Source organism: Nanorana parkeri, unplaced genomic scaffold (genome assembly GCF_000935625.1).
Source record: "Nanorana parkeri isolate BGI_ZX_2015 unplaced genomic scaffold, ASM93562v1 scaffold269, whole genome shotgun sequence".
NCBI classification, from domain to species: Eukaryota; Metazoa; Chordata; class Amphibia; order Anura; family Dicroglossidae; genus Nanorana; species Nanorana parkeri.
The window spans coordinates 293278-307365 of record NW_017306537.1 but is presented as its reverse complement, the minus strand read 5'-3'; the positions used below and the strand labels follow the sequence as shown (position 1 = coordinate 307365).

The window sequence follows — 14088 nt, the reverse complement described above, 5'->3', positions numbered from 1 at the left end:
TTTTTTTTCTTCTTTCAAGTTGTAGTTTAGAACTCTGGTCTGTATAAGACCGCACTTTTATATGTAGTGTTCTTGATTTATGTAAGCTTTTGAAGATATTAAAATGTTGGTGTTTCATTGTTTTAGGGACTGTAAAGGAGATGAAGGAACCCCGACAGAGGAAGGACAACAGACGTCCAGACATTGAGATCTATAAACCCGGACTATCAAGATTGCGAAATAAGCCTAAACTGGATCATTCTGACGGTGGAATAAATCACACTGAGGGTTTTCAAAGCGAGAAAGCAAATGACGGTGAATCTGTTGTTAACGGGATAAGCCCGTCTGCTGCATCCAAAAATAATTTTCAGGAGGAGGATGACCTGGAACACGATGGCCCACTGTCTGCGAATGCAGAAACTCTGGATCGAAAAGGCAACAAGAGAGTCAAGAAACCAGATCGGCTGATTTACCAGCCAGGAAGACGTCTTCAGACCCCTGTAAAGGAGTCACTAAGTGATATGACAGAAGATGTTGTGAGGAAAACAGAGCAACTAAAAATTGTAAATGAAGAAGCTCTTGAGAATGCTGTGAAAAATCACAAGTTTCCTCCAGAAGCTGGGACTAAAGCTATCAAGAATGACAAAAACAAGAGATCAGAAAGAGATAAATCTAACCGGGCAGGTGAAGAAATGTATTTATCAAGACAAGAAAAGGAGGAATGCAAGTCTGGCCAGACTAAACGGTATTCCCATTCAGACAAGCGACGGACGCGCACACGAACTTGTAGCACCAGCTCTGCTGGAAGTAACAATAGCAGTGAAGAAGCTATTTTGGCTGAGGTGAGCAAGGAATGTCAGGAAAAATTGAAGACCGTTGGAGATAGGAAAGAAAAGGTACGATCAAAGAAGCAGATTTCACTCTCTTCTACAGACTCATTTGAAGAAGATCACAATGAGTGGTTGGATGGACCGATACCAAACCGAAACAAGGTGAAAAAGAGGCAGGGATCAACTGATAATGGCTACCCAACCAAAGTAGATGGCTCTAAAAGATCAATCAGCAGAGACAATTATGAATTGAAAAAGCAATCCATACACCGCCATAACAATGAAGAGGATAGGACCAGGAGACGTGGGGAAAGACCTACTTATGGCTGCAACACTGATCTGGAGAAGAAGGAACCAAGAGAAAAGTCAGCTGAACCCAAAGGAGGAAGAGGCATTCTTATTCTTCCAGCTAACACAGACTTCTCATCCAACACTGCTGGAACACAGGAAGTAAGCAGCACCAAGCCACTTCTCAATGTTTCCACCAAAGGTGTCCGTGGTAGAGGACGTGGTGGAGCTAACCGCCGTCTGTGGGACCCGAACAACCCTGAACAGAAGCCTGCGCTCAAAAATCAAAGCCCTCAGCTTCATTTTCTGGACACTGATGATGAGTCTGCTCCTTCTCAGAGTGACAACTACCAATCTGTCCCTCAAACTTCTTTCTACAAATTTCAGAACTCTGATAATCCATACTACTATGCCCGTTCACCATATGGCTATGGTAACTACTCTGTGCCATATTCTATGAGCCCAAACAATAGCATCTATCCAGGCGCATATTATCCGGGATACCCAGCTCAGTCAGGGCATTATGACCCTGGATCATACTCTGGAAACCCGATCACACCTGAGGAAATTGAGCTGCAAGTGAGAACAATTCAGCAGCAGGAGCTCAGTCATCGTTTGCGAATGGCAGATAGCCAGGAGTTACAGCTTAGTAATCTTCTCTCCCGTGATGGCATCAGTGTAGAAGGACTGACTAAAATGGCTATGCTTAGGTAAGATGCATGCTGCATTAGGGGGGAGTCAATCCCAGATGGATTGGGTTGCATTAATCAATGCAGGTTTAAGGCAAGGACACATAGAAAACAATATTTCTCTTTGTGCCCTTTTCACACCAAGCAAGTATATGTGCACTTTATAAAATGCATCGTGTGCATTTTTATGCAATGCATAACGTGTTACAACACATGTCTGTGCATGGCAACCTGCTGCTATGCGTAAAGTAAGGTACAGTTGTGCTCATAAGTTTGCATACCCTGGCAGAATGTATGATTTCCTGGCCATTTTTCAGAGAATATGAATGATAACACGAAAACCTTTCTGTCACTCGTGGGTAGTGTTTGGCTGAAGCCATTTATCAATTAACTGTTTTTACTCTTTTCCAATCATAATGACAACAGAAACTACCCAAATGACCCTGATCAAAAGTTTACATACCCCAGTTCCTAATACGGTGTGTTGCCCCCTTTAACATCAATGACAGCTTGAAGTCTTTTGTGCTATGTGTGGATGAGGCTCTTTATCTTCTCAGATGGTAAAGCTGCCCATTCTTCCTGGCAAAAAGCCTCCAGGTCCTGTAAATTCTTGGGCTGTCTTGCATGAACTGCACGTTTGAGATCTCCCCAGAGTGGCTCAATGATATTGAGGTCAGGAGACTGAGATGGCCACTCCAGAACCTTCACTTTATTCTGCTGTAGTCAATGGCAGGTCGACTTGGCCTTGTGTATAGGATCATTGTCATGTTGGAATGTCCAAGTACGTCCCATGCGCAGCTTCCGGGCTGATGCATGCAAATTGTCCTCCAGTATCTTCTAATAACCTACTGCATTCATCGTGCCATCAATTCTGACCAACTTTCTTGTGCCTTTTTGTAGCTCACACATCCCCAAAACATCAGCGATCCACCTCCGTGTTTCACAGTAGGAACGGTGTACTTTTCATCATAGGCCTTGTTCACTCCTCTCCAAATGTAGCGTTTATGGTTGTGGCCGAAAAGCTCAATTTTGGTCTCATCACTCCAAATGACTGTGCCAGAAGGTTTGAGGCGTGTCTCTGCTGTTTGGCGTATTGTAAGCAGGATACTTTGTGGCATTTGCATAGTAATGGCTTTCTTCTGACCATGCAGCCCATCTTTTTGTGCATCTTGCAACAGCCACACCACACGTTTTCAGAGTGTCCTGTATTTCACCTGAAGTTATTTGTGGGTTTTTCTTTGCATCCCGAACAATTTTCCTGGCTGACAGTTTAGTTGGTCTACCTGGTTTGGTTTCAACAGAACCCCTCATGTTCCACTTCTTGATTAGAGTTTGAACACTGCTGATTGGCATTCTCAATTCCTTGGATATCTTTTTATATCCCTTTCCTGTTCTATACAGTTCAACTACCTTTTCCCGCATGTCCTTTGACAATTCTTTTGCTTTCCCCATCCAGAATCCAGACACGTCAGTGCAGCACTGGATGAAGGATGCAAGGGTCTGTCAGGAGGCCTTCACGCACGCACACACACCCCTTTAATACCCATTCACACCCCTTTGTGTCAACCTGTGTGAATGTTATCAGGCCAAAATTACCAGGGTATGTTAACTTTTGATCAGGGTCATTTGGGTAGTTTCTGTTGTCATTGTGATTTGGAGAAGAGTAAACGCAGTTGATTAATAATAAATGGCTTCAGCCAAACACTACCCACGAGTGACAGAAAGGTTTTCGTGTTATTCATTTTCTCTGAAAAATGGCCAGGAAATCATAAATTCTGCCAGGGTATGTAAACTTATGAGCACGACTGTATATTACCTCTGAAATTATGAAGGAGACTGCTCCATTTTCTGCCAAGTAGAGGTGCACAAAAATGAAAATTTTTAAACCAAAATAAAATGTTAGGCCGAAACCAAAAATTTTTTTATTTTAACTTTTTTTGAATTTTTTTTAAAATTTATATTTCATTTTTATTAATTTTTTTTATTTTTTACTTTACTTTTAGGGGCTTCGGGGAAATATCGGGGGTCTAAACAGACCCCTGATATTTCCCTTTTAAAATAGAAAAAGAGATTGAGAACACAATCTCTTTCTGCAGCCCCTGTTATCAATTTACAAACACTGCAGCCTCTGTCCTCAATTATTTACAAACACTCAGCGATCACTAATCGCTGAGTGTTTGTACCGCTCTCCTTGACAGCTGTCACAGGAAGCTGAGCAAGCGGAGATCAGCCTGCTGTGACAGCGCTCGCTCTCTCCACCCACACTGCTCTCGTCTGATCTGTGACAGGAGGCTGAGCGGTGCGTGGCTCTCCTCCCGCAGCGCTTGGCCGCCTGTGACAGTTTCTCTCCTCCCCGCTGGGACACAGCAGCGCCCAGCATTCATAACGTGAGAACATAGTATGTTTTGCTATAACCACAATCAGGAATGAACAGGAGGTAATGTTAGATCGCTTCCCATTCATTCATAATTGAGGATATAGTAAACATACTCTGTCCTCAATTATTTACAAACGCTCAGCGATCACTGATCGCTGAGTGTTTGTACCGCTCTCCTTCCTGACACGCTGTCACAGGAGGCTGAGCGAGCGGAGCTCAGCCTGCTGTGACAGCGCTGGCTGTCTCTGTCCACAGCGCTCTCCTCTGATCCGGGACGGGGGCTGAGCGGTGTGGGAGGAGAGACGCCGGCTGCTTGCAGTGCTCGGCAGCCTGTGACAGTTTCTCTCCTCCCCACTGGGCCACAGAGCAGCGCCCAGCGTGGAGGGGAGATTGAATGGATGCACCGCTATATCGGCCAGAAAATGGCACTTTCCACATTATTCCATTTTTGGTCGATACATCGGTGAATCCCTACTACCAAGTGTATATTCCTGTGTGCAGTATAGTTCACATTTTAGTATTTTTGTCCCCTCCACCCCAGCATATACATATTACAAGTATTTACTGTGTATATATAACATTGACAATTACGCAGTGCTTTACATATTGTACATTTGCATCAGTCCCTGCCTTTAAGGAGCTTACAGCCTAAGGTCCTTTCCCCCCCATGCATGTGAAACCCATACTAGGGTCAATTAACTTACCAGCATGTCTTTGATAGTATGGGAGGAAACCCATGCAAGCACAAGGAGAACATACAAACTCCATGCAGGAGTCACTGTGCTATACTTAATTTTTTCACTACCCTGCTGCTTCAATTTGTAATGGAAGTAGAAGGAAATACCAGGTTCATCTGAGCATGTGACGGCACTGGACCAACCAGGGATCTTGCATAAGGAGTTTTTAGATCTGTGTAAGCTATGACTTCAGCGACTCCTGCTTACACAGGGCTTCAGTTTGTTCATAGCAGTTGAACTGACTGTGGGGATCAAAAGTAAATTATATGTTGCTAGGAAGAGCTAAATTACAGTGATCCTCTTGCTTTGCCTCGCATGCGCAACAGGTTCACTTCAAACATAATTGCTAGTTTTTTAAACTGTTGTGTGACCTGGCCTCTGTTGTTTTAAGCTTCTTACTTATCTTTTGAGTTTAAACCAGAGAAAAATATAATATATAAGAAATGGCATCAGCATGTACACTATTAATTGTCTCTGGATCTTTTCTGCAGGAAAGAACTACTTAATATGTATGAACACTGTCTGCTCACTGACATTGAATTTTGTGACCAGCGCAACGTGGATCAACTGCTGTGGAAAAATGTCTTCTATCAGGTCATTGAAAAGTTTAGGCATTTCTTAAAGGAGTCCTCTCCCGAAAGTGAGGAATTCCACAAGAAGCTGCTGCAGGTGTTGGATGAGGTGAGGAGTAAGCGTTATTAGAGGTGCACCGAAATTGAAATGTTAAAACCGGAATGCAAAAAAAGACAAGCAAATGGGTTCGCAGTGCTTCTGATTGTTTTGGTGCTTTTTTTTTTGTTTCCATTCCTTATGGGAGGCAGGATAACAGCGTTTCTAAACCCTCAGCTTTTTTTGCATATATCTACTGCTAGCAAGCAGTAGATATATGCAAAAGTAGGAAAAAAAAACCCGCTTTAACAGCGGTTTAAACTTAGATGTGTCTTCCTCGCGCGCTCCCGTCCGAAAATGTGAAAATTCTCGGGCGGCCGCAAAGCATCTTGGGGTGGGCGCATGCGCAGTTCACATTTTTGGCCCGGAGACGAGGGGAGACACAAGGTAAGTATATGGACGCATGCCGACACCATGGGACAGGAAGTGCCAGCAAGCCCAGAGGAGTAAGCGCTGGATTGGAGACTCGCCGCAGCGCTGGAGGGACAGATGAAAACTACAGGAAAGAAGAAGATGATCGGATTTAGAGACATCATTTAAGGTAAGTGCTTTAACGTTGGGGTGAGGGAAAAAGAAAATTTGCCATTTAATGTCACTTTAAGGTATTCTAAGACAATTAGCTTTTACTGACACCTTCAGGAGGAGGTGGACACTGGCAAATAAAAATACCCATTTGCCTGAGAGGTATAACCCACTCCAAGGATGCTTTTAGTTTTTTTGCTAGTGTATTCAGAGGATAGATGTCTTTTCTACTTATTTTGTAGTAGTTATCACATTTGTTTTCTAAAGATCTTTTTTTGCTTCAATCAAGTCTTTATCGACACACGGCTGAGTTCAGCTCTTTATGCAGCTATGCAAATTGGTCCTTGGCGATGCCTTGGAGGCCGAATCTGGACCCGCTGGACTAAAGATTGCAGGGCTTGCCTGGGGTGGAATCATTGGGCACTGAGCTCTGCTTGTGGCACTTTCCAGACTTTTGTGCACTGTGTTAGCCGAAGAGTTCTCTCCAGGTCCAAAGCCATGGCCCATTTTCAAGTACCTTGGTGGAGTCTGAGTTGACAAAGGTGGCCTATCTTGCTGCTTTAGCCCCAGAACCCCTGAATAGTTAAATATGTGTGCAGGGACATGGAGTGGCACACATGCCAGATGTCACTGCTGCTGAGGAGGTGAGTCTCTGAAGCTGATGAAACACAGGAGATTGACACCAGCGAGCAGGGTTCGAGATGAGACATGGACCAATACAAACTGAGTCATTAACAGACAGGAGCATGGTCAGTAGCAGGCCGGAGTCGGTGACCTGCAGACTGCGTAGTACAAGGCAGCAGACGGGAGTGGTGGTCGAATAGCAAGCCGACGTCACAGGAACACAGAGTAGCAGGCTTTCAATTTGGTTCTGTCAGCACTTCAAAGAACACCTTTTGAACCCAATATCGATATTCCCCTTTCGGCTCTCACTCAAAAGGTTGCGTTCCTTGGTGCCATCATCTCAGCAAGGGGTGTGTCTGAGCTGGCTGCCTTTTCTGTAAAGAACCCTTTTTCGTGTAACACAAGGTTAAGGTGGTGTTATGGCCCAGAGACTCTTTTTTTTTTGCTTTTTCCTAACGTGGGTTCAACCTCTCACCTTAACCAACGCATTCTTCTTCCGTTTTTGTGTCCAGTTTAGTATACCAGAAGCAAATTTCTCTTCACTGCCTGAATGTAGTTCATGCTGTGAGAGCTCACCCCTCAGCATCTGCTTCAATTAGACTGACTTTTTATTATCATACCGGATGGTCTCTATAATTCTGGGAGAGGGGGGAGTTATGCACATGGAATCCTAGGAACAGAAGCTAACATTTATACTGTAAGTTGTTGTGTTGCTCTTTGTGTGAGTGCAGTGTTTTCTTAAGTAGAACTTTCGTCCTGTATTCCTTATTGTATCGGGTGATGTTTGCTGTGTTATCCACGTTACATGAGCAGTAAAGTGCCTGGAAGGGGAGCTCAGGCTAGTGTCTTATGCTGTGCAGTGTGAGCCAGCGCTGCAAACACATTTAACTCACAGCATCTGGTTTACTGTCTTGTATGTCCACATTTAGCTAAAGCTGTACTGTATGTATCAGTTTAGATGGGCCTGATTGCTGCTAAATGTCAATCGTCACTGTTGGTGGGTGTTAATGTAGTGATGTGCTGGATCCATGTGGCTCCACCCCACAGCCCAGTTCAGAGCAAGAACGACCAAGGATGATCATATGAATTCGCCCCCCCCCCCTGCCAATTTTAGGTAGAAAATCTCAGATAAGTGTCTCAATAAGGGGGTGTGCAGGGGAAGGTAGACAAGGGTCTTGGTGCAAGAACAAATACAGCAGGACCTATTTCTAAAGGAGTTTCCTACTAAAATTTAGAAGCCATTTCCTAATACCCTACGTTAGGTAGCCTGTATGCCTGCCTTTTGCTGGCACATTTAAAATTGGTCAGACTGCTACCTGGAATAAGATAAACAGATGAAGAGCCTACATCACATTTGGTATTGTCCTCCTTGTGCCGTACTTAGGGCTGCAACCTACTAATCGATAAGGACAATAGTTGACAACTATTCCCTATCGATTTTAGATGGTTGGATCTCCTAGCTCTCTCCTCCACACTGGGAGGAGGGCACAGCAAGCAGTGGGTGGGTTTAATTGCCAGCCTGCTATTGCAGTTTGAATTGGCCAATAGCGGGCTGGCTTTTGCCCCCGCAATGACAAATCGGCCTGACCAATTCCTTTTCACTGTCACCCCTAATGCACCTCCCACCCGCAGTGTGATCATCCGCACTGGAACGCACAGTACCGCAATGCCGTGCATTTCAGTGCGATTGCAAATATTTTGCATGCAGTTTTATTCTGAAGTTAACTTTGTTTATAACTGCATTTGTGTATTTTATTTTAAATTTAACCAGTTGACATCCGCGGTGTTAAACCCCCTTCCCATCCAGGCCATTTTTCAGTAGTCAGCGCTGCGGTACTTTAACTGACATTTATTCCGTCATGCAGCGCTGTACTGAAATGAATTTTATACCCTTTTTTGGGGACAGATAGAGCTTTCTTTTGGTGGTATTTATTCACCACTGGGGGTTTTATTTTTTTACTATATTAAGGAAAAATTACCGAAATTTAAAAAAAAAAAAAAAACAGTTTCCCCTATATTAAATGATAAAACATTTATTATTACCCAATTTTTTGGTAAAATATAAAAGATGGGGTCACGTCGGGTAAAAAGACACTAAACATGTCAAGCCTTAAAATTGCGTGCGCGCGCGAAACCTCAAAAAACGATAATACCCAAAATTGGCCCTAGGCGACGCTTTTTTTTTTTTTTTAATCTGTTTAATCTAAAAAATAATCGGCCAACTAATTGAATATGAAAATAATCAATAGTTGCAGCCCTAGCGTTACTTACTGTGTAAACTTTATTTTCAGTATGTAATTACATCTGTTTACAAACCTGGTGTATTTCAGCTTAAAAACTGGTAAAAGGCAAACTGACAAAATGATTTGACCTACTTTTTTGGTCCCTTTTTATTAAAAAACATAAGCTTGGACAGAACACTGGGTACAGGTATTCAGCATTTCAGCCTGACATGGGATCTCCTATACAAACAGAAGATTCTTTGCATTTTGGATAACGATTTTGACTGAGATGAGCAAACCAAATGCAGGAAAGAGTGTTGACTGATCCTCTGTGAATTTGTATGTATTCCTGGGTGTGTTCTTGTTTTCTCCATTAAGCACAATCTTGTCTTCCCTATAGGGTACAGTGTTTTTTGATGGTTTGCTTCAGAAGTTGCAGACAACCTACCAGTTTAAATTAGAAGATTACATGGATGGGATGGCAATCCGCAGCAAGCCCCTTCGTAAAACGGTATGTTGTGTTTTGTGATTGTGTTTTTTTTTTCATTGTTATATTTTACAGTTTGTAACAACAAATGATTTTTATTGTGCTCAGGTGAAGTTTGCTTTAATTAGTGCACAGCGGTCCATGATTTGTCAGGGTGACATTGCTCGTTACAGGGAGCAGGCTGCAGACACTTGTAACTATGGAAAGGCTCGAAGGTAATGACATTTAATACTTTCATTCATGATGAGAGCTTGGTCTGTATGGTGAATATTCACAACATTTTCAATATCGTTGCAGCTGGTATCTAAAAGCACAACACATTGCTCCAAAGAATGGCCGACCTTATAACCAGCTGGCACTCCTAGCCATATACACGGTAAGCTGAGGCTTTAAAAAAACTAACAGTGTGCTTAGAAGGGTGGAAAGGAAAAAACGTATTTAGTCAATCAGTGCCTCTGCCTCCATTTTTGGGGTGCTTGCTTGGCCTTAAGGTAGCATAGACATAATCATTATATTAGGTGGGTAAAATTGACTAGATCGTCTTATGTTGGATGGCATTTTTATTACTGGACTGCCAATTAGAGAAAACATTCTGTTTTAAGAAACCTAAAAGGCTTCCACTACTGACCCTTCTTTCTGAAAATGCTAATTACCTGTTTGTGTTGCTTCAATACTGACCCAGTGACCAGGTTGAAGTTTGAAGGCAAGGATATGAGTGCTCCCTTGTTGACGCCAGGAGATGAATATTGTGGGTATTGGGAAGAGGGGGTGGCAGGGACGAAACTTAAAGTGACATTAAACTCAGGAGTGAAATCTTAAAAATTTCAAGTAACTTGACTATTAAGAAAAATGTATCTTATTTGTGTATCACTCAGCTGTAGAGCTTTGGCGTCATGGCTACTTTAACACACACACACACACACACACACACACACACACACACCACCCTCCAGAAGGAAGGAATGTTTCAGATGTTTTCAGGATCTACAGCTGAGTCTAACGCATATAAGATGGATACGGTTTTGCATAGTGAAGGTACTTGAATGCCATTTTTTTTTTTCCATTCAACTCCTGAGTTTAGTGTCCCTTTTTAAATGCCCTGCCATTAGGTAAGATGTTCCTATGCTGTTAACATACATAAAATGTTTGAAATTATCACTTCCTGATGCTACATTTCCTATAGCAATTAATTTGACCATTTTATCGGTAATAGCCATGGAGTTTTCTTCATCCTCTGATACTTTCAGGAGTCTGGATGGGAAGGGGGTTTAACACCGCGGATGTCAACTGGTTAAAGGCATTCTTTAGTAGGCTCTGTACTAGCTTTGACATCAAGGTGAATTTGCTGTTGCCTGTGATTGATTCCAACTCCTAAAACTGTGTGTGGGTAAAGGTGGCCATGTAAGGTAATTAAAAGTTTGTACGAACTGCCCATCTTGGACAGGCAGATCGTACCTGCGATCATCCCAAGTCCTCCCTGCTGAGAGGAGGGTTTACAGATGATTGCAATGGTGAGCGGGCAGTGTGCGCTTGTGCGGCTTTCGTCCCCCCCCCCCCCCCCCCCCGCGCGCGGGGGGGGGAGGGGGGTTTTTTTCCCCCCCCCCCCCCCCCGGTGTGCCAGAAGGGGGGAGGACAAGCAGGGCTTCTGTCGAGAAGTGTCTGAGGTTGAAGAAAACTACATAGCTACTGACAAAAGCAGTAATAAATTGCTATGCAAGGGCAGCATCTGTAAGTGCTAATTGTAAAAATGTTATTTATCAGCAGCCTGGACAGTGACCTCTTTAAACGCAGGCTGGCGGAGGCCTCAGTAACCAAGTGAAACCTGGATTAGTAGAGTGTACAGAAGAGGCTTTTCTAGCTGACAAAGGTATAGCTAGTCTAATTTTGATACCCTCTGTTAGCCAAGACCTTTTACTTAAAAAAATTAATGGTTTGTTTTAAAATGAACCTTTCACACCAGGGTAGCGATTTACTAAAGAAGTATAGGATATTCACTTTCCAAAGGGCAATGTTAGTGAAGAAGGTTAACCTGTAATAACTTTGAATACCTGAATAATGTGAAACCTCGCGCCACTACTCTAATCAAGTTAAGCAGCAGCTGAAATCTGTGTGGTCAGATATAACCTATGAAATTAATGGTAAAAGCCGCGCTGTGTGAATGAGGCCGCAAAAGTGTCAGATATAGTAGATACTGACCTTGGAGTAATGTGATACAATGTGTAAAAAGTGCAAAACAAAGAAGAAACGCATGTATATAACATGCACCTTAGTGTGAATGTAATTGCTACAAAATATCCATAATGAAAAATCAAATGCACTAAATATTAACTGTGAATCAATGTGATGCAATGAGCAAAGAATACCAACTAGAGAAACGCATGTGTGTAACTTGCACTGCAGTGAAAATAATAAATGGTTAAAAAATGTCCATGATCCTGGATCTTCAATAGTCCATTAAGTAAATGGAAGATAAAACATTGGATGTAGAATAGACGTAGTCTCCTGTGACACTTGATCACGTTGATAGCTATTGCTGCAGCTGGTTAATTTCTGTAAATATATCCTAGCGCAACTACCCTGGTTACAATCAGTATCTACTATATCTGACACTTTTGCGGTCTCATTTTACCATTAATTTCAAACTTTGAATACCTAATCATGTGGGAGGGCAATTAAACAAACAGGACTTTTGCTCGTACGTGATTTACATATTCAAAGTGAACACAGCTTTACCTTTATCCGTTCACCTTTTACTTTGCAAAGCGAACAGTCTACTCCTTTAGTAAATTAGCTCCATGGATGTATATGTATAGATGATTTGAACTTCTTGACTCTTGTGCAGACTGTGATTGGATTTGCTTAGTTTAATAAGTCAAATGTGAATTGAACTGTTTGCCTGTGCTGCAGAGGAGGAAACTGGATGCTGTTTATTACTACATGCGAAGCCTGGCTGCCAGCAATCCGATCCTGACTGCCAAGGAGAGTCTTATGAGCTTGTTTGAAGAAACTAAACGCAAGGTAAGAGTCTTTGTTTTATTGGTGTTGTAGGCACTGTAAATCTGTTTTTAGGAAGTAAATGATCTGTAACCTTATACTTATAGATATTTTTAAGGTCTTGCTCTGTAACCTGAACTGTTGTTGGAGGGAAAAAAAGCAGCATAACTTTATTTCTGTCGGGAGGTTTCTTACTTCAGTCATGTTTGACTATAAGGGCCGAATGGCACAAATGTTTGCTGACTCTGAACATAGGGGCCACAAGTGTGCTCCTTCACACTCACCTGCAGATTCTACAGTATAGCTGTCTGTGGCTTCAGTGACCTTTTTTAGACATCAGCTACTAAGACTGTCTAATGTTGAAGAGACTTAAGACTCTCCACTCCCAGACGCCTACTTTTCAATCCGGGAGTCGCTTGACTCTTCACTTCTGCGCCCTAAGGTTGATGGTAGCCTCCAAGTCCATCCTTTTTACCCAGTTATATTCCAAACCCCTTCAACACAACTTTCTGTTTTTGAAGGAAAAGCCAGTCCAGCCCTTGGACAGACTGATTTATCTGGCACATAGGATCAGGTTGTCCCTGGCTCGGTGGCTCAGCAGTCTGGCTCCTAGTTGAAAGTATTTCCTTTCCACCTTTTGGAAGATCCTCATGACGGCTCCCAGTCTGTCAGGTTGTGGAGGAGTCATTTGCACCCTGTTGGTGAAGGGGACTTGGATGTTATAAGAATCTCATCTCAAGTATTTTGAAACTTTGGGTGATTTGGTTGTCCCTGCAGCGCTGGACATCCAGCTGGAGGGACATCCTATTCGGATTCTGTCAGCATACATCAAGCATCAGGGAGGAAACAGAAGTCTCACCACGGCAAGAGAGTTATAGTCATGGCTCGAAAAATCCACTCGTCTGCTCGTCTGTGACGAGCAGACAGTGGAGCCCGACGAGCAGCTTCCCGGCCGGCCATTGTAATTACACGGCCGGCCGGGAGCTTTACAGTCAAGCGATCGAGCGTCTCTATGGACGCCCGATCACTTGTATCAGAAGCTGTCACTGCCGTTGCCGGTCCCGAGATACGCTGTGCCCGATGCGGCCGGGACCGGCACGGCTCTGTGACAGGAGATCAAAGGGAGTTCAGTACACGAACTCCCTTTTGATCTCCTCTCAGTCCCCGAATGCAGCAAGTGATGTAAATTACATCACTTCCTGCATTCAGTGTCACTCTCCAGCTAGAGAAGCTGATGAAGCTGATCTCTGCTTCATCAGCTTCTCTGGAGGTCCCTAAGTGACAGGGGTCTTGGAGACCCCTGATGTCTCCATAAAGAGGACCTGTCATGTAAATTGGCTATCCCATAGGGGGCTTCTTAGCCCCCCATGTAATAGCAATTTAGTTGTATGTAAAAAAAAAATTATACCAAAATGAAAGATTGATAAAAAAATAAAGAAGCATAACATTTATTTTCTTAAACATTTTTTTTAAGTCCGCGCCCCCCACATACACACGCATATATGCGTCAGGTGCACCTACGTGCCGCACATGTTGCATATCGCCGCAAACTGAGTGAGAGCAATCATTTTAGAGCCATTAAGGCCGGGTTCACACCTGGGCGTTTACAGCGCTGATCGACACGCTGTAAAACGCCCTGCAAGTGAAATCCCATTATTTCCTATGGGCAT

General features: G+C 43.2%; 1 protein-coding gene across 4 annotated transcripts in view; it reads left to right on the top strand.

The window, feature by feature from the left end:
• The window catches only part of SMG6 (SMG6, nonsense mediated mRNA decay factor), a 239990-nt gene that overhangs the window by 2469 nt on the left and 223433 nt on the right, over positions 1-14088 (top strand). For all 4 annotated transcript variants that reach the window (XM_018557147.1, XM_018557148.1, XM_018557150.1 and 1 more), the window contains exons 2-7: positions 127-1807; positions 5392-5581; positions 9338-9448; positions 9533-9639; positions 9722-9800; positions 12332-12442. In XM_018557147.1, coding sequence (XP_018412649.1) covers positions 127-1807; positions 5392-5581; positions 9338-9448; positions 9533-9639; positions 9722-9800; positions 12332-12442 — 2279 coding nt within the window. The remainder of the gene's footprint in view (positions 1-126; positions 1808-5391; positions 5582-9337; positions 9449-9532; positions 9640-9721; positions 9801-12331; positions 12443-14088) is intronic.